The 24,229-nt window shown below is 40.8% G+C and overlaps 2 protein-coding genes across 3 annotated transcripts; both read left to right on the forward strand.

Moving 5' to 3' along the window:
- Positions 1–10,547: 10,547 nt before the first annotated feature.
- On the forward strand, positions 10,548–11,384 carry LOC138089344 (putative HTLV-1-related endogenous sequence). The gene has a single exon (XM_068984771.1). The coding sequence runs from the start codon at positions 10,548–10,550 to the stop codon at positions 11,382–11,384; it is 837 nt and encodes a 278-aa protein (XP_068840872.1).
- On the forward strand, positions 11,020–22,973 carry TRIM13 (tripartite motif containing 13). 2 transcript variants are annotated; one of them, XM_068984562.1, is made up of 3 exons: positions 11,020–11,104; positions 11,647–11,757; positions 21,448–22,973. In XM_068984562.1, the coding sequence occupies exon 3, from the start codon at positions 21,456–21,458 to the stop codon at positions 22,677–22,679; it is 1,224 nt and encodes a 407-aa protein (XP_068840663.1). In that variant the 5' UTR covers positions 11,020–11,104; positions 11,647–11,757; positions 21,448–21,455; the 3' UTR covers positions 22,680–22,973. The 2 variants fall into 2 exon arrangements, with proteins under 2 accessions (XP_068840663.1, XP_068840664.1); XM_068984563.1 differs by having other exon boundaries at positions 11,020–11,093.
- The last annotated feature ends 1,256 nt before the right edge of the window (positions 22,974–24,229 follow it).

Here is a 24,229-nt window from a genome sequence, read left to right on the forward strand (position 1 = left end):
TTTGTTCTTGCTCTGTTCACAGGCAGCATGAACATGGAATTTATCATCCACACTGGGGCCCTTTTGAATATAAAGGCGGACACTAAACCTGAGAAGACTCCGGGCTCTTAGGAGTAGGTTGGGACTCTCACAGGCAAACAAAGATGTAGGGTCACCCTCCCGAAGACTGAGAAGCTTGTAGGAGGGGGCAGCTGCCACCACCAGGCGCCTGCTGGAGGGACAGAGAAGAAGGGGAGGAGGTAGGCAATATTAGTTGCCCAGTCGTGTCCAACTCTTTATCACCACCTGTCCTGTAGCCTTCTGGGCTCCTCTGTCCAAGGTATTATCCAGGTAAGAATACTGGAGTGGGTTGCCATTTCCTTCTCCAGGGGATCTTCCCAACCCAGGGATCAAACCCGGGTCTCCTGCACTGCAGGCAGATTCTTTACCTGCTGAGCAACCAGGGAAACCCAAGGTAGGCAAGGACGGGCCTTGTCTGGATTGGTGTGCTGGTTAGGAACTAATAGTCAGTTCGAAACAGATTAAGAACAGATGAAGCCCCATTTCCGTCCTCTCCTGCCACTTTATAATTTTGGCAACGAACCTCTCTCTGTTGTGCCCAGATTGGGCTGGAGATTAAGCCAGCACGTGCCAAGATAGCATCAGACCACAGAGGCAGGGTGAGGACCCCCAGCATGTTTATGAGTAAGCCTTTTCTTGTGAGCCGAACCATGGGGATTTATGCTACTGTGCTTATTTCTCTTTGTTACTTGCCAGTACAGTGATACACAAAACTGCCAGAATTTAAGGATAACTGACTTTATTTCCAGCTACCCGCTCCCATCCTCCACCAACATAGACCTGAATCCAAATCTCTTGACGTTCTGTATATTTAAATGAGAGTCTGGGACAGTTTCTGTGACCGGCAAGGTCAGGAAACATTGCTCTTGCCTTGAGAAAAGCCATTTAAACTTTCTGGCTTTGACTTTGCCTTTTGTCATCTCACGTCTGGGCCTCAGCTATCAAAGGAGGGATGGATCCAAGGAGGCTCTGATGGAGCAAAGACAATCAGGGTGAGATTTCCAATACAGACACATTTCCAGGACAGGGGTTAGGGTTCTGTGGTCTGTCTGCTTCTGGCCCTGCCCTCACTGGGATCTTTTTCAATGCAACTTAGGAGGAAGTGAGCCCTATGCATGCTGTGTGTGCTAAGTCACTTCAGTCGTCTTCAATTCTGTGTGACCCTATGGTCTGTAGCCTGCCAGGCTCCTCCATCCATGGAATTTTCCAGGCAAGAATACTGAAATGGGTTGGCATGCCTTCCTCCAAGGGATCTTACTGACCCAGGAATCAAACCCATGTCTCTTATATCTCCTGAATTGGCAGGCAGGTTCTTTACCACTAGAGCCACCTAGGAAGCCCCAGTGAGGCCTATATTTATTATTAAAAAGCAATGATTACGTGTCCCTACGCTCTATTTAGTTATTGCTCTTTCTCTTCTTTCCCCATCCTGCTTCCAGAAAGAATTGTTCATACCTCCTGAATGCACTTCCTTACTTCTCATTCACTCCCGACTACGGTGGGGTGAAGCCTGGCCTAGGCGATCTGCTCTGTGTGGCCCTGAGCAGGTCAGTGAACCACTCCAGCCTCGGTTTCTCCACTACACCTTCTACATGAGGTAAGGCACTTTACTCTCTTCCTACCCACCTCTCCCCCTCATCCAGAGGTGAACCTTCTTTTCCTGAAAGCATTAGAAACCTAATTGTAAGGTTTGATGGTTATTTTTCAGAGCTCAACTTGCTTTTCTTGTCAAGAGTTATGACTATATTCAGTTCTTTAGATTCTTTTTTTTCCCTTCCATCTATGTTCCTTTTCCTGGTTTTTGCCTCCTGGTTCTTTTTCCTTTCATAAACTCAACAGTTAGGTGTATTAATGGAATTATGCAGCCATCAGAAAGTATCTATAAAACTGTGGAAAGATGACAAAATGATTACCTGAACATCTTAAGTATCAATAGAAAGAGTGCAATGCAAAATACTACAAGTTAAAAATAAGTAAGGTGGGACTTCCCTGGTGATCCAGTGGTTAAGAATGCACCTGTCAATGCAGGGGACATGGGTTTGATCCCTGTTCTGGGAAGATCCCATATGCCTTGGGGCAACTAAACGTGTCTGAGCCTGCACTCTAGAGCCATGCTCTGCAAGAAGAGAAGCCACTGCAATGAGAAGCCAACTAGAGAATTGCCCCCACTCGCCACAACTAGCAAAAGCCCAGGAGCAACAATGAAGACCTAGCACAGCTAAGAATAAAAGTAAATAATAAAGGAAAAAAAAAGGTAAGGTGCTTATGCTCTTAAGAAGGCACTATGGCCACATGACCAGAGAAAACAGTGTATTAGCCTAGACTGCGGCCACACCCACACTCACACGCAAGGGCCACCAGGGACAAAGGGAACATCACAAATGAGCAAGTGTCATTTGCTATGAGCACCCTGGCAAGCTGGGTCTGAGCCCTGCTTTGGGTTTCAGATCTGAAGACTTCCTCTATCTTCCAGGCATAAATAAACTCTTACCTCTGCAGGAGCCTGTCAGATAGGTATGTCTAGTCCTCTGCCTGAGATGAATCAGATCCTAGTTTCAGCAGTGAACAAAGAGGCAGCAGAAAAGATGATAAATTCTCTTTTGGGTGTGTTGAAGCAGGCTCATAGGACTTGAGAACTGATTCTGATAACTCTCCCCAATTCTTCTCAATTCTGATAACTCTTCCCAATGTGAGTTCACTGAACTCACATTGACAGCTTAAAATCAGCCATAATGGGAGAATTTACAACATGGAAAATGGCCAACAGTACAAAGTATGGCTCTCCATGCACCGCTCCCGCCCCCAACCTTGCCCAAAGCTGAATGTTAACTGTTCATCAGCACACCATAGGAGAGGGCAGAAAACCCGTCAGCCTCCCCTACTCTGAGCTGGCCCTGGTTATATGTAACACTTTCATTATAGGAAGAGACAGGGATGTCTAGATTCATATTTGCAATAATAAAGATGACAACAATGATGATAAACGCTAACTGAACACATCTGGGCACTGTGCTTCACTGTACTAGCCAAGTGCTTCCCAGGCATGGCCTTAATTTACACTCAAATGACTTTATGAAATAGGGATTGTGATTACCTCTGTTTCACATATGAGGAAATTGAAGATCAGAATAAGTGATGTGTTAAATGTGCCACTGCTGGTGATTAGAAGATTCTGGATTCCAGGAGAGGCAAGGCCTCTCAAGTGTCTCAGCTCTCACCCTTCATCATAATCCCTTCCTGGGGAAAGGAGGAAGACAGATTGGAAAGTTTCATCCCCAACTAGCAGTTGACAGCATGTATTTCTACAATTGAAACGTTATATTAAAAAATATGCATCCTTGTATATTGTGATACAACTTAAAAAAAATTTTGTTTTTAAAAATGTTGGCTATGCTGGGTTTTCATTGCTGCGAGGGCTTTTCTCTAGTTGTGGTGAGCGAGGGCTACTCTAGTTGCCGTGCTCGGGTTCTCGTCACGGTAGCTTCTCTTGTGGAGGAACCCCCACTCTGCAATGGAGAGTAATGCTTGCTTGCTGCAACTGAGAGAAAGCCCGTGTGCCTCAATGAAGACCCTGTGCAGCCAAAAATAAGTAAATTTGATTAAAAAAAAAAAAGAGGGATCTGACATTGGCCTGGAAAATCTTGGAGAGCTAACCTGGGATGTGCCAGTTGTGCTGTGCTTGAAGGATGAGGACAAGGAGGAGGAATGTGGGGCCCAGCGAGGGGCGTTTGTTAGGGAGACAAGGAACTGTGGGAGCAACAGGAGGAACCTTGAGCAACACAAGGGCTGACTCAAACACTTGCAGAGAGGAGGACTGTGGGAGAGGAAAAAGGGCCACGCCTCCCTAAAGTGTACATAAACTTAAGAACGATGAGACTGAGGGTTATCGGTTTGTGATCTCTGCTTGGCGGGGAATGTGAGTCATTAGGTGATCAGCTGAAGTCTGGAGAGTGTCCTGAACCTGAATGTTCAAAGGATTCTAGAACTTACATTCTGGATACAAAAGGACAACCCAGCAGGAGTCCCTGAACCCGGAAAAGAAAAACTGGGTGTGAACGTGATGTTACTAAAGGCCAGGGAAAGAGGGCTTTTTAAGGAAGAGTCAGTGAGAACTGCCAAGAGACCAAAGCAAATGAAAACTGAAAAAACTGTCCGTTGAATTTTACAGCCCAGAGGTCAGTGACCTTCCCCAAATGCCCGCCCTGGGCTCATACTGTTTGACAAGTCTCTAGCATCTTCTGGATAGTGTGTCTTTTGCCGTGACTGGGAGGAGCGTGGGCTGCTTTAGATCCAGCGCAAGCTCCCGGAGACCTGGCCACCTTCTCGCCGCAACCAGGATAGTGTTGTAAACAACAAGACCATTATAAGATAAATATATATATATATCTTTAAAAAATAATTTCATTTGTTTGGTTTTGGCTGTGCCGGGTCTTCGTCGCTGCGCGGGCTCCTCTCTAGCTGCGGCGCGCGGGCTTCTCGTTGCGGTGGCTTCTCTTGTTGCAGAGCACGGGCTCCAGGGCATGTGGGCTTCAGCAGCTGTGGTTCCCGGGCTCTGGAGCGCAGGCTCAGCGGTTGTGGCACAAGGGCTCAGTTGCTCCACGGCATGTGGGATCTTTCTGATTCAGGGCTCGAGCCCCTGTCTCCCGCATTGACAGGTGGATTCTTTACCACTGAGCCACTAGGGAAACCCCGATAAGATAAATACATTTTTGACAAGGCATTTATTACCACATGCTTTGATATCAGAGAGACTCAACTGGACTCATTAAAAAACAGAAGCATATATTTCTCATGCAGTGCTGTATAGGTAGGTATCTGATACATTTAGATCTTCAGAGCCAAAGTTCTATGATGTACTACTGCCTTTACTTGAGATAAAGAAAGTGTGTTGGAAGTATAGAAATCCACCAGTTATTTAAAACTACGATATAAAACTATTGTACCCTTATTTGTGGAAGAAATATTCTAAAAATGTCTCATAGAACAGGGTGAGAGTAGTTTCCTAAATTGAAATTTAAAAATTTCTTATTATAACTGACATTTTCAAGAGAAAACTAGAGCACATGATGATTAATGAACTCAACACAAAAATTCCAAACTGAACAGTTTCTGCAAATCAAGTTCTCTTAAAAACTGCAAATATTTACCTGAATGAATCATTTCTTAAGGCCCCCATAAAATAACTCATCAAAAAAATTCTACATGTATGGGAATTAAATTTAGAAAAGATTAACATAATTGAATGTAATCATCATTAAAATATCAAAATAGAGCATTATGCTTCAAAGTAATTTTTAAAGCTCTAATGTGGAATACTCTAAAGTATAATTAATATTTAAGCAATATATTAACATTAGTCATATATGGTAAGATAAATTATATAGAATTGATATATAAATATAAATATATATATATATATACACACACACACACATATAATTTCCCCTCAGAGGACTTTAGGAGGATATTTGTCATGGTTAGTTCTTCTTCCATTTTATTTACAAATTGAGAACTTAAATAAGCAATATATTTGAAATTAAATGGTTCAATGGGATTTAACCTAGGCACACATGTTGTACTTTTTAAAAAAAATATACGTTGTACTTTTATATACATTGTTGTTGTTGTTTAGTCATTCAGTTGTACCCGACTGCATTTTTTAAAAATCTATAATTTTCAATAACCTCAAAAGTATTAAAATAAAGGAAACTTCTACCTTAGGTCTTGGCTCCTGTTACCAGATGGGTCTTCCTACAATTCTGTTTTCATCTTGTTAGTGCCATATACTATTATCCAGTGGCTTCCCGTTTCCTACAGAATGAAGTTCAACTCTGACATCAAAACATTGCACAATTTGGCCTCAGAATTTTTTTTTTTCCCTGAAACTAAGCCATGCCCCTCACTGACTTAGTATCAGTGAAGTTCATTCCCACCCTGAACTGTGTTCCTTACCTCTAATGCTCTTATTCTTTCTCATCTTCAAATCCTGTGATCTTTAAAGGTTCTGTTGGACTCCCACCTCCCCTCTGAGATCTTTGTGATGCTTCCAGGCCTTCCTCTGATCTTGTTTTCACCACTTACATTGGCTCTTAAGGAGCCACTATTACTATACTAGTTCATGCTTTTAAGAGTTGTGTCTTCAACCAATGGGAAATTCCTCATTTACTGTCTTTGGTGCCCAGCACAGTCCTGAGTATAAAATTATAAAGTGAAAGTTGTTCACTTTCTGACTCTTTACAACCCCATGGACTATACAGTCCATGGAATTCTCTAGGCCAGAATATTGGAGTGGGTGAAGAAGTGAAGTTGCTCAGTCGTGTCCAACTCTTTGCGACCCCATGGACGGTAGCCTATCAGGCTGTCCATGGGATTTTCCAAGCAAGAATACCGGAGTGGGCTGCCATTTCCTTCTCCAGGGGGTCTTCCCAACCCAGGGATCAAACCCAGGTCTCCTGCATTGCAGACAGATGCTTTACCGTCTGAGCCACCAGGAAAGCCAAAGAATATTGGAGTGGGTAGCCTATCCCCTCTCCAGCAGATCTTCCCAAGCCAGGAATCAAACCGGGGTCTCCTGCATTGCAGGCAGATTCTTTACCAATTGAGCTTACCAGGGAAGACCATAAATGTTAATATCATCTTAATTACCTCTGACATTTTACTTTATTCTTATAAATTATCTTTCCATCTAAAGAAATGGCACAACTAAAGGCTAAGTTTACTGTTGCTTAAGTATCTCTCATTCTCTCCCAAAGCTAACTGGTCTTGCTGTTTGCTCCATTTAATGTACCATCTTCACTGTGCAGTTGAAATACATGGAGCCTGGAATTCTCTTCCAACCAAGGACTAATTCCTTTAATTTCACCCAAGTCTTAGGTAAGTTTCTGTCTTTGGTGATACATGTATGTTTACAGGTTGATTTTTTTTTTCTTTTTAATGGAATGTTTTGGATGTTCCAACCATTTCACTGAAATTGTAAAGCTTTAAAAACCATTGCAAAGTCTTCCTTTCATTAAGTGAGATGTTTTTTTCTTTTTCTTCTTTCCCTAAGCACAAAGAAGAAGATAAAGAAGATACAGCAGTAGAAGGATCTGTGCCTTTAAAAGGCCACCCTGGACTGTAAAAAAGCAGAAATTATGGTGCCAGCTTCCTCAAAGAGTTGGATACGACTGAGCAACTAACGCTTTACTTTCCTCTACTGTATAGGTAGTTTACCTCTGCTTAAGATTGTTGTGCTTGATGCTCACAAATCCAAAGTATCTGTTATTCAAAACTGGCATGGTTTTCTTCTTCCATATGGCAGTAGCAGCTGTTTATTAAGCACCTCTTATATGTCAGATACCATGCTGGTTGCTTTGTACATTATCTAATTTTCCCAATCAAGTGAAACATGACCCCATTTTATAGAAGAGAAAACTGAGGCTTAGAGATGCTTAGTAATTTGAACAACTTGTATATGGCAGAGCTCGAGTTTGGATGCAGAACTGATTCCAAAGTCACTGCCCTTTTTGCTACACCGTGCGATGTCAGTGCCTTGTACTGCCAGGAATTCTTGCTGGGGAATATTGGGGCTTGCGTTCATGACTTTGGCGGCTGCTGGGAAGGGAAGGATAGAATAGTAATGAAATGTTCCAGTATATCCAGGGAGGCTCACCAGCGCCCCTCTCCTGCACATAATTGCTCCAGTCTTAATTGTTAGATGTTCCCAACTCTTGACAGTTTACACTTCGGTGTACACCAAATTTGGTGCTGTCCCTTTTGTTATCTAACATGGGATCACTTGTCTTGATAGGTGTAAGGAATGCTGGTGAATTTTAACTTCGTCAAGGCTCAGGACAAAAGCAACAGCATGAAATAAATCACAAAAAATAGGAATATTTATATATTTCAAATATATAACATTAGAAACTCTAGGGACTTCTCTGGTGGTCCAGTGCTTAAGAATCCACGTGCCAATGCAGGGGACATGGGTTTGAGCCCTGGTCTGGGAAGACCTCACGTGCTGCAGGGCACCTAGTCCCATGCACCACAGCTACCAAGCCCGTGTGCCTACAGCCCCAGCTCCACAACAAGCGAAGCCACTGCAGGCCTGCACACCACAACTAGAGAGTAGCTCCCACTCAACTGCAATGAGAGAAAGCCCATGCAGCAACGATGATCCAAAAAGTAAATATAAATAAAAATTCTAAAAAAAAAGGCAGAAAGGAATTCTACCTGTAAAAATACTTTTTTTTCATGAAAGATCAACCTACATAAGACTCTATCTTACTGCTTTGCTAACATAAGAATTCCAATATTAAGCTTAGTCTATTTATTTGAAGAATAGTCAATAGAAGGAAATTCCAGTGTGACAAGCATTTTGACAATCCCTTAGTGCTATCTCCAGTGGGATCTAGTTACACTGTGCTCTTCCAGGAAAGACAGTGCTATCTATGTATGTAGGTTTTAATCCAACAGTAATTCTCTTTTGCTAGTAGTACTGTGCGTGGTGATTGTCTGATTGTCTATTTTACAAAATTAGGGCCTTGGGAGGGAAAATAGGTCATTCTTCCTTCCCTATTTTTCTACACTTGAGAGTTTAATACACAACGTTTTCATAGAGGTTAATTTTAAAAACAATCTAAGCATTTCTACACAGATTTAACCAATGTATTCATTTAGTTGGTCAGAAGTTTATTTATTAATATCTACCACCAAGCAGAGAGATTACCTCACAGCTCAGTTTGTAAAGAATCTGCTTGCAATGCAGGAGACCCAGGTTCGATTCCTGGGTGGGAAAGATCCCCTGGAGAAGGAAATGGCAACCCACTCTAATATTCTTGCCTGGAGAATCCTAAGGACAGAGGAGCTTTGTGGGCTACAGTCCATGGGGTCGCAAGAGTCAGAGATGACTTAGCGACTAAATCACCACCACCACCAACCAGATACACATGAGTATCATATAATTACATAAGGATAATTTCTGATTTATGAATTAATAACTTTCCCCTCTTTTATCATTTTAATATTAGGGTAATTCAAAATGTTTGTACAAACAGGTGTTTTTTAAATAACACTTATTTGGTAGGCAACTGGGGTGCAGTTTTTGTACTGACAGTTACCTTGCTATAGAAAGACTGTGTACTTGGAATATGACTTCAGAGACTCAGTTCTGCCTGTTTTTTGTCTTGGAATTATCACTTCATCTGCTTCCTCATCTATAGGTTGCAGATCACAACAGCCATTCCACAGTGTTCTTATGAAGACAAAATGCCATAAATATAGGAACTCTTTGAGAAATGGAGTATTTCCTGCCATATCAATAAACAAGGATGTCACAGTTATCAGTGATTCCAGCCATCCGGGGCAACCAGGAAGGAAAATAATACCTGCTGCAGGGCAGCCATTAGGTTGCAGCTATTCCCTATCCCTATGGTGAGCACTGAGAAAAAACAGGATGTGGCCCCAGATAGCTGAGATGCATATGAAAAGAATGATTTCAGTGAGCCCAGACACTTGCATCTTTTGGTACATAGAAAACACTAAATTCCTTGGTTTTCTTTAATTCACGATTCTTTTGATGTTCAGACTACCTGGCCCTTGTTGCAAACTTCTATAACTTGATCTCCCTACCCAGCCCTACCCCCAGCAGTTCTTTCAGGGTCGCTTGAGATGCTGTCTCCCAGGCTTGAAGTCCTAAAAATTCCCACTGAATAAATCATATTTCTCAACTTTCAGATTGTGACTATATTTGACGGCAACATATTCTTCAAAGGCAAAATTGGGTTTAACAGATACACACAAAACTGGGTTTTATGGGACCTAAGCATGGTCAGGAACTGGACATCTTAGAAGGGAGTGGGGAGGAGCTTTTTACAGCGATTGAGCTAAGCAGTGTTAGTTACTGGGCCCAAGCACCAATCCTTTTCTCCAGGAATTCTACTTCCAAAGCACAGACTTCCTGTGCACAGACAGACTCAAACCCAGGGAATATTCTGTGATTTTCCTGTACTTGCTTCACATCCCTCAAGGCTGCAAGTTTGGGAGAAGCCATTCTTTCACATTTGTAATCTTGTAATTGCTCGTTTGTAAGTGCTTAACGCCTTTGCTATTAGAGAATGTCCCTATACAGGGGGCTGGACGTCAGAATACAGAGTCAGGCTAGCGGCTAATTGTATTTAAGTTCTTTCTCTCCGAAGGAAAGGGCAGTGGTGTTTTCCCTAAAAAGAAACCTTGAATTGGGTCCCTCGTGTTCAGTCTAAAGCCTGCAAAGAAACAGATGGGGAGGACGGGGGCGGCAATAGTTAACTATTTTGACTGTGCTCTGGCTGGAGCCCTTGGCTACAGCCTGGCGCTGGTCTCTGCGCAAGTGCCCGTCCCACCCACCCCGGGTTGTGGGTGCAGGCGGACAGCCGTCTCAGTCTCCCCCAAGCCGCTGAGGCGAGCTTCTGGTCGTGAGAGATGCAGATGAAGCGGTGTGAAGGGTTGGGCTTTTTTTTTTGTTCCTAAAAATGCAACGAACAAAAAAAAAAGTACAACAATCCAAACCCAACCATCTCGTCGTGCGCCGGCTTCCTTCCCAGGCGGCTCCACCGGGGACCACGCCGCCTCCTGTCGCCCGCGCTCGGCCCGGGTCCAGCCCGCGGGTCCGCGCGATCCGCGTCCCCGGCCCGGCGCCCCGGACACGGCGCCCCGCGGGCGCGCGCAGCCCTCACGAAGCAAGCGGAGCGCGCCGCCGGGAGCCCGCCCCTCGGCCCCGCGCGCCGCGCGCGCCGGCGGTTGCAGGCGGCGGTTGGAGATACCGGAAGGGCTCCCGCCTCCCCTCACCCGCGGCCTCCCTCCCCGGGGGAAAGGCGAGCCCCGGGAGGCGGAACAAAGGCGCGGCTCGGCGGGGGAGGCGGACCGAAGTGCCGGGGGAAGGAGGGCGTCGGGGCGGGGCCCGTCGGCGCCGCGAGTCCATTTTGCAGCCGTTCCCGCCTCGTAAACGCGCGGTACCCGCGGCCGGAGAACTGGCGGCTGCGCGGCTCCCGGCGGCTTCCCCTCCACCGACCCCGGAGGTCCGAGATAAGTACGCGCCGGCCGGCCTCTCCTGGGGAAGCGGGGTGGGGACTTGTCCTGGCTGGGCGGGCACCTGCGTGCGTGGGGGCTGGCGGAGAGCTCAGTCTGAGCTCTGGTCTCCGCGGAGAGCAGCCGGGCCCGGTTACCGGAGGTGGGGGGAATGGCGTGCGGGTGGGCGGCCGGGGCCGGGCCAGCGCGGCCGGGCTGCAGGAAACCTGCTCCGCTACCAAGCGCTCCTGGCTTCACCGCCGGCTCCTCGGGGTCGCCTACAAAAGAAGACGCGACCATGAACCAGAGTCGGAGCGCGCGACCACCACCCTCTGGCACTAGGCGTGGGGAGGCTGCCTGGTGCCGGGGGAGGGCGCCCTAGCCGTGAAGCTCCTTAGCACAAAAGATCGCCAGGCTCTCCCATGCTCCTGGCTTTTTCACCAGGTCCTTGCCGGCTGGCTTTATTTGTGGGGGAATGATTGGAAAAAAAAAATTAAGGGTCAAGACTAAGGATCCTGTGCAGATAAATGCATAACACTCTTCTTTGTTCTTTCTTTGCAATAGCCTCGTTTTGATTACCAGTCACGACCTGAAGAAAAAACAAACCAAAACCTGATTGCTTTGCCTTGGGAACCAGTAACCCTGACCAATACTCCTGGCTTGCAAGTGACAGAGGTAAACTATTTTTCCCTACATTAAGCAAAAAAGCACCCAATTTCTTCAGGCCCAGAACCTTTCAAAATCGAACTCTGTCGAGATTATGTGTTCCCACCCTCATAAATGGTCTTTGTTCTTTTCATATTTTGTCAAAACCCAGAAAAATAGATTCAATACTTAGACATTCTTTAAATGACAGTTATTTGAAACATAATCCAAAGATTTGTATTGCAAAGGAAGAGAGGCTACAACAACTTTTGGTTTTAAATAGGGTTTGTCTTTTTTTTTTCATTTCCTGTGTCACTGCTGCTTGGGTTTGTACAACAGGGCTTGAGTTTTCTGACCCTATAATAGGTATTTTAAAAGCAGAATTTCTTTTACATAACCAGTCCCTGTGGTAGAACTTGATGGAGTTGTTGATTAACTGGTTATACTTCTGTCTTGCACAGTAAGAAGATATATTTCTTCATACTCTCCTGTCTTTCCCTAAAAATACTGTCTGTTTTTTTTTTTTTTTTGCACCAGCTGACATACTAAGCCTCTCTGGCAAGTCTTTCTGTAACACCAGGTTATTTTTATTCTCTACATGTATTGGTTACCTGGCCCTACTGCCACAGCTGTTAAGCTATGCCCATCTCCACCAATGGTGCTTTGCACCTGGTATGCTATGTAACACTTTGCCCTCCCTTGAAATTATAGTTCAAGAGAGTCCAACTGTCTTAGGACTTTTCTTGGTTAATACACTATGCTCTAACTCACTCATGCTCACTGTAAATGTGTAGTTACAGTTTTTACAGTATCTCTACACATATGTTAATTAAATCACCTTACAATGATGTAGGTCAATAGTTTACAAGATTGTCACACATTACTTAATCTTTCCAAGAACATGAGGTAGGTATAAAAGTCCTGATGCCATAAAGGGTAGAGCTAGTGCTTGGAAAGCTAGGTAGTTAGATGCAGTTTCAGTGCTCTTTACCCTTCTTCACTGGAGAATCTGTTACAACCTACTTTGTAAAAATTATAGCATTTTAGAAGGGATTTAGAGAACTCCTGATTATATGTCTCCATTTAACAAGTGAGGATCCTGAATTCTTGACCCACTTTTCGGATAGTGCTGCTGCTGCTGCTAAGTCACTTCAGTCTTGTCTGACTCTGTGCGGCCCCATAGACGGAAGCCCACCAGGCTTCTCGGTCCATGGGATTTTCCAGGCAAGAGTACTGGAGTGGGGTGCCATTGCCTTCTCCGTCGGATAGTGCTGAGGTCTCATAATTGGGCAACTCAGGTCCTATGCCTTGCTTGCTGTGTACAGTTTGCAGGGTGGGGTGGGGCTCAGTGTTTTCACTTGTAAAGTTAGGTGTTTAGCTAAATGATCGCTAAGAGCTAAAATGTTTTTAAGCCCAGTATTTTATTCTTACCCCATAACTTTTAGCACCATATACTATATATTGGTGATATGCAGACACATACTAATATTAACTGCCTTAAACTTTAAACTTAGGTAGGTATGGTAAAATATGCCTTTTTCTTCTTCTTCTTTTTTTTTTTTTTTTACTAAGTTCTATAAAAGTATGGTTCTGTTGTAAAGTCAGGAACTACTTGGAGAGGTGGAGCACCATCATACATCATTGGTCAGAGTGCAGAAAGTGGTATACTCTTTTCTAGAGGGAAACTTGACAGTTTTTTCAGGAGCCTTGAGAATGTTTCTACTCTTTGACTCACCTGACAATACACTTAAAGGAACCATTTAAGGAAATAATTAGAGTGTTGGACTAAGACTTTGCTACATTGTTCATTAAAATGTTATAATCCCCCCAAAATAAACAGTAGGAAATAGCATATCCATAAGATGATCATGTTTTAAACAAACAGGGGAACAATAGGGGAAATGCAAGTAATAAAATAAGTGGGAAAAGTGGACACACAGTTCTGTTATGCTACCAGTTCTGTTAAAATATGGTGTGCATACACACAAGATTGGAAGAAATATGCCAAATAATGTTAGAAGAAATACACCAAAATAATAATAATGGTTATTTCTTGGCAATGTGACCATGGCTAATTTTTTCCCCTATATTTCCTGAATTTTCTGTAATCACAAATTATAATTTTAGAAAAACAAAATCCACTTGTATGGATAACCTCTCCAACATTAGTATGGTGTCAGCTTTCTATGTCCTTTTGTAAGGCATTTCTTACATCTTGTATGATAATACCTCTGTAAACGTGCTATATTTTGGAATTTAGGGCAGGAACGGATTTTTTACTATTTCATCTTTTAAAACAGCATTAGATGGTTGGATTGTCCATTTTTGTATTCATGAAAGACACTGCTGCTCTCATTACCTTGCCTTGAAACTCTCAGGTACTAGAGGAATAGCACCCCTAACAGGTAACCAAAAACAGGTGTCCTTTGACATGGAGAATAGTTACACTCTAGTCAAGCCCTTGAGGGAATCCAAGCAGATTCCCTTAATGAGGATGCTTTCTAATTCATTTGCATTATAGATGTAGATACATTTCTAAGGAAAAGTGGAACTGAAAATTTTTGCCGATAGTTTAAATCGTCTTTCCTGTGGAATAAGCACCACAAGTGTATCCTATTTGGCAATAGCCTGGCCAACCCTTCAAAATTCCCAGAGGAGCTCTTTCTTTGTTCCCCCGAATATGTGCAGATACTGAATAGGAGGGTGGAGTGTCAGCATAGTGAATAGACTATAGCCAACCTGGAAACTGCTTAAAGTTTAGCATAATCAGCTTTCTATTTGAAATATTTTCTAGATGAGTTTTACTTAGAATAAAATGTGTATGTAATTCTACACTGAACAAAGGGAACTTGGTTCAGACCAATTTTATTGGTAGGTAGTACTGATCAGTTGGCCACAGAATAACCTTTTTCTCTTGGCGCAGTATTACACACTAAGTGATTTCACTTACCAGATAGATCTAGCTTGCTGTGTACTGAATTGACAGTACTTTTCTGAAAGCTGGTATTAACCTCAAATGCAGGGCTAGATGATGAAAACTTTCAATAGATACCAATCTGTTGGGGATAATAATTTAGGCTAGTGATTGCCAAGTTTATTGTTGCAAAAGAAGATTTGTTCTAAAATTTTTTTCACCTTCATTTAAACCTCTTTACATTTATTTGGGAGATAAGAAACCAGACACGTCTGGTTCATAACCAGTTTATGTCTGTTGGTAGTTCCAATTTAAGTTAATTTTAACTCTTAACAGGTAAAGATAAATAATCTGAATCTGGTTGGTACCAGACTAGGAGAATAATTTAGGCCATATGTTATGTTTCCTTGAAATTCAGACCCTCATTTTATTCTAATTGATTGCATCTGGGTGGGAGAGAATGGGATTTCATACCATTAGATATCCTCATAGATTTCTAAATAGTTGTTCATAAATAGGATAGTGATACCTGATCTAGCTCATAATCCTAGAACTATTGATTTAATGCTACTGATTAACAGGATTACAGAATATCTTGGGTGACTATCAGGTGAGAGACAGAAGGTGTGAGATAAGGAGGGAATAAGAGGAAATCAAAAAGATTATGTTTCTTGAAGTAGAATGGGGAACATGAGATAAAAGAATAAACAAGAGTCAAGGAAAAAGAGTGGCATAGAGAAGAGAATGAAGGCAAGGAAAAAACTAATTTTTCCCAAGTTTGTCTAGACTATGAAGGTAATGACGTAGTTTTTGGTTTTTGAGATGTCATTTTAGTCCAAAAACTTGTGAACTTTTGGAGTAGGTAGGGCTTCTAAGCTGCTAGACCTTCTGTACTAGGTTTATTTTGCCCTAATCAGGAATTCTATTAGAAATACAGTGGGGGAAATTTTACCTATTATTACTTATTTACTTATTACTGCCACTTATTCTAGGACAGTGCCAGAAAAGGTAGGTTACTTATGTCTTATATGGCCACAAAGGTAAATTATATGGTGTTTGCAAGGGCCATGTAACAATTAGATAAGCTATTTTAGATACTATACGTGGTATATTTTCATATTCCTTTTTTAAGTTATCAGAAATTTTGTTTTTTTCTTAATCTCACATTATCCTGTTTGGATCATGTTTTGGCACAGTCTCTAAAAGCCAGAATGAAGTGTTAATAACATACTGATAAAGAGTACTTTGAAAAAAAACAACTTGGTAAATAGTTTTCATATATTATTAGATAACTTTCAAAACAGTTTTTCAATGAGGAGAAAAACTAACATGTGTAAGTGGTTTGTCCAAGGTCATAGATTGAGAGCAAAATGAGTATGTCAATCTACTCATACGCCTGGATCCAGAGATTTCCAGTAAGATACTTTTTATTTTATAAAAGATAAAAAAATTTATGAAGCTTATCATTGTCAGCTAGTATTTCTGAAGTTTTACCTTTTTAGCTCAATATGATTTTCTTATAACTGGTCTCACTTGATTTTTTTTTTCCCAACTTTTGTGAAAATTTTCAAATATACTAAAAATTAAAAGTACACTACAATAGATATCCTTATATCCTCCACCTAGATTCAATTATTATTAATACATCTTTAGTAAGTTTCAAGAAACCATTTAGTGGATCTCATACTAAATTATCAGTATACTACTTGAAAATAAGATTAACTAGTGGGATGAGAGGATATGAGTTTTTTAAAAGGTGAGCTCTTTTATTCTATACTTTGTTTCAAAATAAGGTTGATTGATGACTGGCTGTTTAGTAGAGTTCCCATAATTTAGTTTTGTCTGTGAAGTGAGTTTCAGTATTTTCTATCTAGTTACTTGTTAGGTATTTAGATACTGCTTTGAAATTTCTGAATTCAAAGATCAAAGCAGGATGGAAATCAGGTTTAAATTTCTAAGATACAAGGTATAATCTTTTTATTCTCTAATGGGATTTGGAAAAAAAATATTGGATATTATTTTGAACTTTATATTGCTGTCAACTAATGAAGTGCCAAGATTTAATAGGAAAGGTTCTTTTAATTAAAAGGTTTTATTAAAATTATCTTTTAAGTGAATAAAATGAACACCTCTTCATTTATAATCATTTTGAGTTGATCATATAAAAACAAAAAGGCTCCCAGGAGGGAGAAGTCAACTTTTACTTGTGTTTTATGACTGCTTTCCTTTGGGTTGTGTTAGTCCTCAGTCATGCCCGACTCTTGGGACCCCATAGACTGTAGCCCGCCAGGTTCCCCTGTCCATGGGATTCTCCAGGCAGGAGTGCTGGAGTGGGTAGCCATTCCCTTCTCCAGAGGATCTTCCTGACCCAGGGATCGAACCTGGGCTTCCTACACTGCAGGCAGATTCTTCACTGTCTGAGCCATCAGGGAAGCCTGTAACTGTTAGCTTTTCTGTCTTTTAAAATATTCTGATTGTTGTATTAAATACTCTTGTTGCTATTAATATATACCCACTCAAGGTAGTATTAATCAAACAGTTTCTATAGTCTTCCTTGAGTGGATATTTTGAAAGTTTGCTTGAAAATAAATCTGTGGTGGTGTTATACAACTGCATTTGTCAAAACTCATAGAATTATGTACCAAAAGGAGTCTTATTCTCTGCAAATTAAAAAATATTTTAAAGTATAAATACAGTAGACAAATGAAGTTGAAAACCAGAGGAGGTGGTAGGTAACTAGTTATATATTCAGCTATTTTCTTTGTTGGTATAGAACTTGGGAGATTTTTTGGAATTCCTTGGCAGTGTGATGGTTAGGACTCTGCGATTTCCTTACTACATGCCCAGGTTCAATTCCTAGTCAGGGAACTAAGATCCCACAAGCTGTGTGGAGCAGCCAAAATAAACAGAACTTGGGAAGTTTTTGATTCAAAATAAGAAATGAATCTTGGAAGACTTGTTTGCCTTTGTATACCTAGTTTGAGATTGGTTAAGTTGAAATTTTATGACTGGTGTACAGAAATTTTGTTCACATAATAAAGTTTCTTGACATCTATATTTGTCCCCCCCAAAAGGGGACGTATATTTTAGTTTCGTCTAAGAAGTAAGCTCAGGTGATTTATTTAGATTTTTATGTTAGCATACTTTTAAGAAAAGAATCTGTAAGTTCCTTTACTGTGAAGCATACCCTTCTCTTAGTGAGGCTAAAACCCTTATTGTTTTCCTTTAAAACTTCAAAGGCAGCAAACTTGCCATGGTTTCTTGGGTTGTTAGGCTAATATATCTCAGTTTTCTCTAAAAGTCAGCTAGGGAATTGGTCACAGAGTTTTGACATAAGGTTTTGAGTATAAAGCTAAGAAAATAAAATTGTTTTAATGTGGATTAAAATGAAAGTCTTTAAATTATGAACTAAAATTTATAAGTTGTATCACTAAAAGTGGAACAACAGGATCTACTATGGTTTTGATGCAATTTTTTTAGAAAAGGGACTTTCCAAATTATGTTTTTCTCTGGTTCATTTTAAGAGCTGTAAATTGATTGTGGCTTTGGGATGACTGTTATTTCTAAATTTTCCTGTGTGTGACATTTTCCTTTTTTCTTTTTGATACTTGATTGCCTTAAAATTCTTCTTGGCCGCTATTTCAGTATCCTCAGTTTTCTTCAAAGTTTCTTTGTCTTGGGTGCCTTTCTCTCCTCCTCATGACAAAACCTGGTCTCCTTTGTTCTTCCTGTTAGTTGTTTAACGTGCTTAGATAGGATTCTCTGGAAATACTAACCTGGCAAGGAAGAGTAAATTAGGTTTATCTAATTCTAGGTGAAACATGTTAGAGAGCAGGGGAGGTGACAGAACCAGGACTAGTGGTGGAAGATCATGAAAAGTTTTCTTTCTTTGCTCTAAAGAGAGTGTTCTATAACTGCTTGATAACCTTTCAGCACACTAACCTCAGTCTCGGAAGCCATTCTCTTTCCAGTGCTTTTCGAAGATTATTTGATTTGTCATGTCACAAAAGATTCTTCAGAAAATAAGCTCATCACCATTTTTGCCATAAAACACTAAAGTCTGGCAGAATACTCTACTTCAGTTCTACATTGTTGTTTAGTTGCTAAGTCATGTCTGACTCTTTGCGACCCATGGACTGTAGCCCACCAGGCACCTCTGTCCATTGGATTTCACAGTCAAGAATACTGCAGTGGGTTACCATTTCCTTCTCCAGGGGATCTTCCCGATCCAGAGATCAAACCACTGAGCCACCAAGGAAGCCCCAATTCCACATATATATGTATTATATATTTATTATACATATATCTCTCACAGCCTAAGACCATAAACTAGTTAGTCCTGCAAGTTCAGCTTATCTTTTAAGTCTTCTACATTGTAGGTCCAATTGTGATTCTTTAAATCACTGTCAAAAGGTTTACTTACTTTTGGTTATAAGATGACATAGAGATTAGTAGACCCTATTTTATTTATTTATTTATAAATTTTATTACTTTGGTGGTCATATAAATACTGAAGGATATATTTATCTTAGTAAACTGAATGGGGACATATTTAGTGCTATTTTTGTTTCTAAAACTTTAGGGATAAAAGTTTTAAGATATACATTTTTAAAAGAATAAACTTGAATTGAGAATTAGTATTCTCTAGTTCAGAGGTCTCAAATATTTTGGTCTCAGGACCCCTTTACACTTGAAAGCTGAGGCTCCCAAGAGCTTTTATTTACATGTGTATTTGAAATTAAAACTGAGAAAAAATTTAAGGTAATTCATTTAAAATTATGATAAACCTATCATGTTAACATAATTTGTGAAAAATAACTTGTCAGAACAATTGTGAGAAGGGTGGCCTTGTTTTACATATTTAGAGATCTCTGTCAAGAATCGCCATTTAGTAGACAACAGTAGGAATCTTTTCTGTATCTCTGCATTACATCTGTTACAATCAGTTATTTTGGTTGAAATATACAAAGAAAATCCAATTTGGCTTGGCACAGATACGTAGTTGGTGAAAGGAGGAATATTTTAATGCCCTTTTTGGAAAACTATCACTCTTCTTTGATACTATACCAAAACTCAACAAGGGGTAGTTTCTTAAAAGTTAGTTGAAGTATGAAATCTGAAATCATATTTTTTTAAACATAATTGGTCTTTTGATCTTTTACCCAGGCATGACCTGTAACATGCATTGGTGATTTGAACCAGTTAATTTGCTGTGTAGTGTAGATCTCCAATGCACGCATGCATGCATGCTAAGTCGCTTCAGTCGTGTCTGACTCTGTGACCCTATGGACAGCAGCCCACCAGGCTCCTGCGTCCACAGGATTCTCTGGACAAGAATAGTGGAGTGGGTTGCCATTTCCTTCTCCAGTAAATCTCCAAACAGTGACATATTTCATTATACAAAGATCTCTGTCGTAAAACAATACGCATGTTAATATTACCACTTGTTTCATTAGAAAAGTCTTCAATTAATGGTAAGCTATCAAGCTCTTTTAAGTGGCAACTATGTTTGCCAGAATCCAGTTTTCACTTAAAAATTCAACTTTTTATCATTGGCGAGAAACACTGTCATTTGTTTGCCTTGAAGTGATGGGCTCATTTTGTTTGTTTTCAGAAAAATGTCTGCCAGATACTTAAGTCTCTATACCCATAGTTTGTCATTCATTGTTTCAAGTATAAAAATGGTGTTCCCTGAAAAAAGCAGCTGATTAGCTTGTGGCTAAATTGCCTAATTGCTTTTCCTCCAGACAGTGTCTGCTGGTATGCAATAGAAATACTTTGTGGTTACTTCATATTTTGTTATATGAAAGATTTAAAAAGACATGTACACAAGGATTAAGATTTAGTACAATGAATAATTTTTACTGTTTCAAGAACATTCTAAAATGAAACTGGCTGCCCTCACCTTTGCCCAGCTGTGGGTATGTGGTGGTGAATACATTAGGAATCCAGTTTGGGGCTACCTGTGGTCTTGTTTGGTTCCTGCTAAGGCCCCAGCTGTGTCTGCTTACCATTGCTTTTTTAATGGTGCAGTGTCAACACTGCCAAAGGTAAACAGCATCTCAGTATTACTATGAAAATAGTATTGTCCTCACAGGTGCCTTGGAAGAGCTTTAGGGAGCCCAGGTTTCTCCCCATTGCATCTTGAGAACTGATTGCTCCAGACAGTGCAAACAGCTTTGATTACTGTCCCAGTGGTTTTAAAAAATACCCATTTAATTCTCTAGGGAAGAATGAATTGCAGCTCTCTCATTTTATGTTTTTACCCCTGATTTTAATAATTGTAATCTTGCCTTTGAAATAGGAAAATGTGCCAGTTTTTAATAAAAGTCTCCATGAGAGAACATGCTTGGATTTATATCTCTGCTTCTTTCTTTAAATAGCATACCATTTTATGATTGTGGGCCCAGACTAAAGAGCTCATTCTGCTCAGACACTGAGTGGCTTTGTTTCTGACAGCTAGTAGTCAGCTCTGCTTTAAAGCAAGCATTTGGGCCCCGCTGGCTCCACTTGCAGTTGTCCCAGCCCTCGCCCTGTCTCAGCCAATGCCTGCTGTTGGAGAGCCCACACAAAGGCCTTGTGTACCGGGAGCCCCACTGATAAGGAGTGTGTTCTAGTCCCAGCAGATGAAATCTGCTTTGGTGTGCATTCCCGTCCCAAATTTCTCTTATTTTCTTTGTTTGACCAGTTATTTCTGTGACAAGAGCATTTTTTAATGGCTGTGAAGATAGTTTCTTCTAATTATTTCATAGTCCAAATGGAGGGGATTCCTGATGTAAAATAAAGTGTTTCTCTCTCTCTGGTAGGAGATGTGATGGAGCTGCTTGAAGAAGACCTCACGTGCCCAATCTGTTGCAGTCTGTTTGATGATCCCCGGGTTTTGCCTTGCTCACACAACTTTTGCAAAAAGTGCTTAGAAGGGATCTTAGAGGGGAATGTGCGGAATTCCCTGTGGAGATCCTCTCCATTTAAGTGCCCCACGTGCCGGAAGGAAACTTCAGCAACGGGAGTCAATAGCCTGCAGGTTAATTACTCCCTGAAGGGTATTGTGGAAAAGTATAACAAGATTAAGATCTCTCCCAAAATGCCAGTGTGCAAAGGACACTTGGGACAGCCTCTCAACATTTTCTGCCTGACTGACATGCAGCTGATCTGTGGCATCTGTGCGACTCGGGGTGAGCACACCAAGCACGTCTTCTGTTCTATCGAAGATGCCTATGCTCAGGAAAGGGACGCCTTTGAGTCCCTCTTCCAGAGCTTTGAGACCTGGCGTCGGGGAGATGCCCTTTCTCGCTTGGATACCTTGGAAACTAGCAAAAGGAAGTCTCTACAGTTGCTGACTAAAGATTCAGATAAAGTGAAGGAGTTTTTTGAGAAGTTACAACACACGTTAGATCAAAAGAAGAATGAAATCCTGTCTGACTTTGAGACCATGAAACTTGCAGTGATGCAGGCCTATGACCCAGAGATCAACAAACTCAACACCATCTTGCAGGAACAGCGAATGGCCTTTAACATTGCTGAGGCTTTCAAAGATGTGTCAGAACCCATCATATTTCTGCAGCAGATGCAGGAGTTCAGGGAGAAAATAAAAGTCATCAAGGAAACTCCTTTGCCTCCCTCAAATTTGCCCTCAAGCCCTTTGATGAAGAACTTTGATACCAGTCAGTGGGAAGACATAAAACTAGTGGATGTGGATAAACTTTCTTTGCCTCAAGACACTGGCACGTTCATTAGCAAGATTCCCTGGAGACTTTATCCGTTATTTGTGGTGGTCATTCTACTTGGCCTTCTCATTTTCTTCAGTCCCACCATGTTCCTAGAATGGTCCCTATTTGACGAAATCGCAACTTGGAGAGAGAATCTTTCAAACTTTAGTTCCTACCTGCCTAGATCAGCTGATTTTGTAGAACAATCAGTTTTTTACTGGGAACAGTTGACAGATGGGCTTTTCATTTTCAGTGAAAGATTGAAGAGTTTTACTTTGGTGGTGCTGAATAATGTGGCAGAATTTGTGTGTAAATATAAACTATTATAAAATCTGTTTCAAGTACATAGTTCTGTGTCTTTTGTTAGAAATTGTTAGAATAGAGTGATAGTTCAGATTTGGTTAAGATTCCAGTCAGATATTGCCCTCTAAAAGTATTCCTTTCAAAAATAATGTCTTATACATGTTGAAATTAGGTAGCATAAAGATAAAAGTGAAATTTAATAGTTTAGTCTCCAGCCCTCCTTCCTTTTTAAGGTGCTTTTGAAATTAGCATCCTATCCCCAGTATCGGTTATGTTTGTGCTATGAAAGGAGGGGGTAAGAGAGTACATGATTTAATATTGTATTGATGAGGTAGTGTAATAATGATTGTTTTTAAGCATGTAATAAAGACTACTCTTGTAAAGCAGCTGTTTTTTGTTTTTTGAGAGTGAGCATTCTTTTAAAAAGGAATAAAATAAGATGGATTGAATTTGCAGCTTTTTCTGCAGAGGGTTGAGTTCCTTTTTCAATACAATGTAAATCTCATGTAAACAAAAACTGGCATTTTCTTATGCTAAGCTGACATTTTTAGGAGGGTGGAGATTTATTTCAGCTTGCCTTTTATCTGCTTTTAGGTTTTGTAAATTTATCACCAAAGGAATTTGGTGGTAAACTACAGAAGTGTTAGTGACTGTAAGCCAAGGCATGGGTTAAAAAGGACACATGGCAAAAGCAGGAAGTGAGAAGGCCTCCTTTTTACTGGCAACTAAGTGTTGTTCCAAAATATAATGGCAACTGTATAACCAACCAATCCATTTGTTTAAAAGAACTTTAGTAAGACTCATTTGACAGTAGATGAAGCAGTCTATCAGCTATTACAAAGTACAAAGTAATCAGCTAAACACTAGTACTGTCCCGTCTGCTCACATGAGATAAAGATGCCCTATCTCCCACAGAACAAAAATACATACTTTTTTCACCTTCTTTAGGCTTCAGATGAAAACAGGAAGTGACTTAGAACCTCTTTCAGTCAAACTTATTTCTGTTATGGGGCAAGACATTCCTTGACAGCCCAGAGGGTGTTTACCCCAGTACATTAATTTGGTTAAGAGGAGGTAATACAAGCAGGGATGGGAAAAAAAGGGTAACTAAATTTCAAGTACAGAAGAATCTTTGCAGTTATGAGAAGAGTACTCAACTCAAGCTGCTGGTTGAGGTCAACTGTCAATCTAGGATTTAGCCACTAAATTTCTAAAGGGGTCATAAGAAATTAAGACATTTCTCTAGAAATAGTGTCTCTGCCATGAGGACTCGAGTAGGTACAAGGTGTGGTGAGGCTGAATGGTTTTCTGGTTCCAGAATATATTTTAATACATATTTACAAGAGGTTTTTATGAAGGATTTTTCTTTTTAAATGGGATACTGTAACTGTTCCCTGTTCTCAGACCTATTGGCAGTTTCCTTAAACTATCCCGTTTCTCACCTGTTGCTTTTTCACTTTGTATACTGCAGGTTCCCAAGCAACTCTCAAATTTGTAAACCCAGCTATGGACACACTGTTTGCTTTAACAGTAGTTACCTGGAAATCTAGGTCTCTGTTTTTGTTATTTTCCCCTC

Source organism: Capricornis sumatraensis, chromosome 12 (assembly GCF_032405125.1).
Source record: "Capricornis sumatraensis isolate serow.1 chromosome 12, serow.2, whole genome shotgun sequence".
Lineage (NCBI taxonomy): Eukaryota > Metazoa > Chordata > Mammalia > Artiodactyla > Bovidae > Capricornis > Capricornis sumatraensis.

What these genes read in the sequence shown, in the direction of transcription:
- LOC138089344 (XM_068984771.1), top strand. Translation starts at nt 10,548, where the DNA reads ATGCAACGAACAAAAAAAAAAGTACAACAATCCAAACCCAACCATCTC.
- TRIM13 (XM_068984562.1), top strand. Translation starts at nt 21,456, where the DNA reads ATGGAGCTGCTTGAAGAAGACCTCACGTGCCCAATCTGTTGCAGTCTG.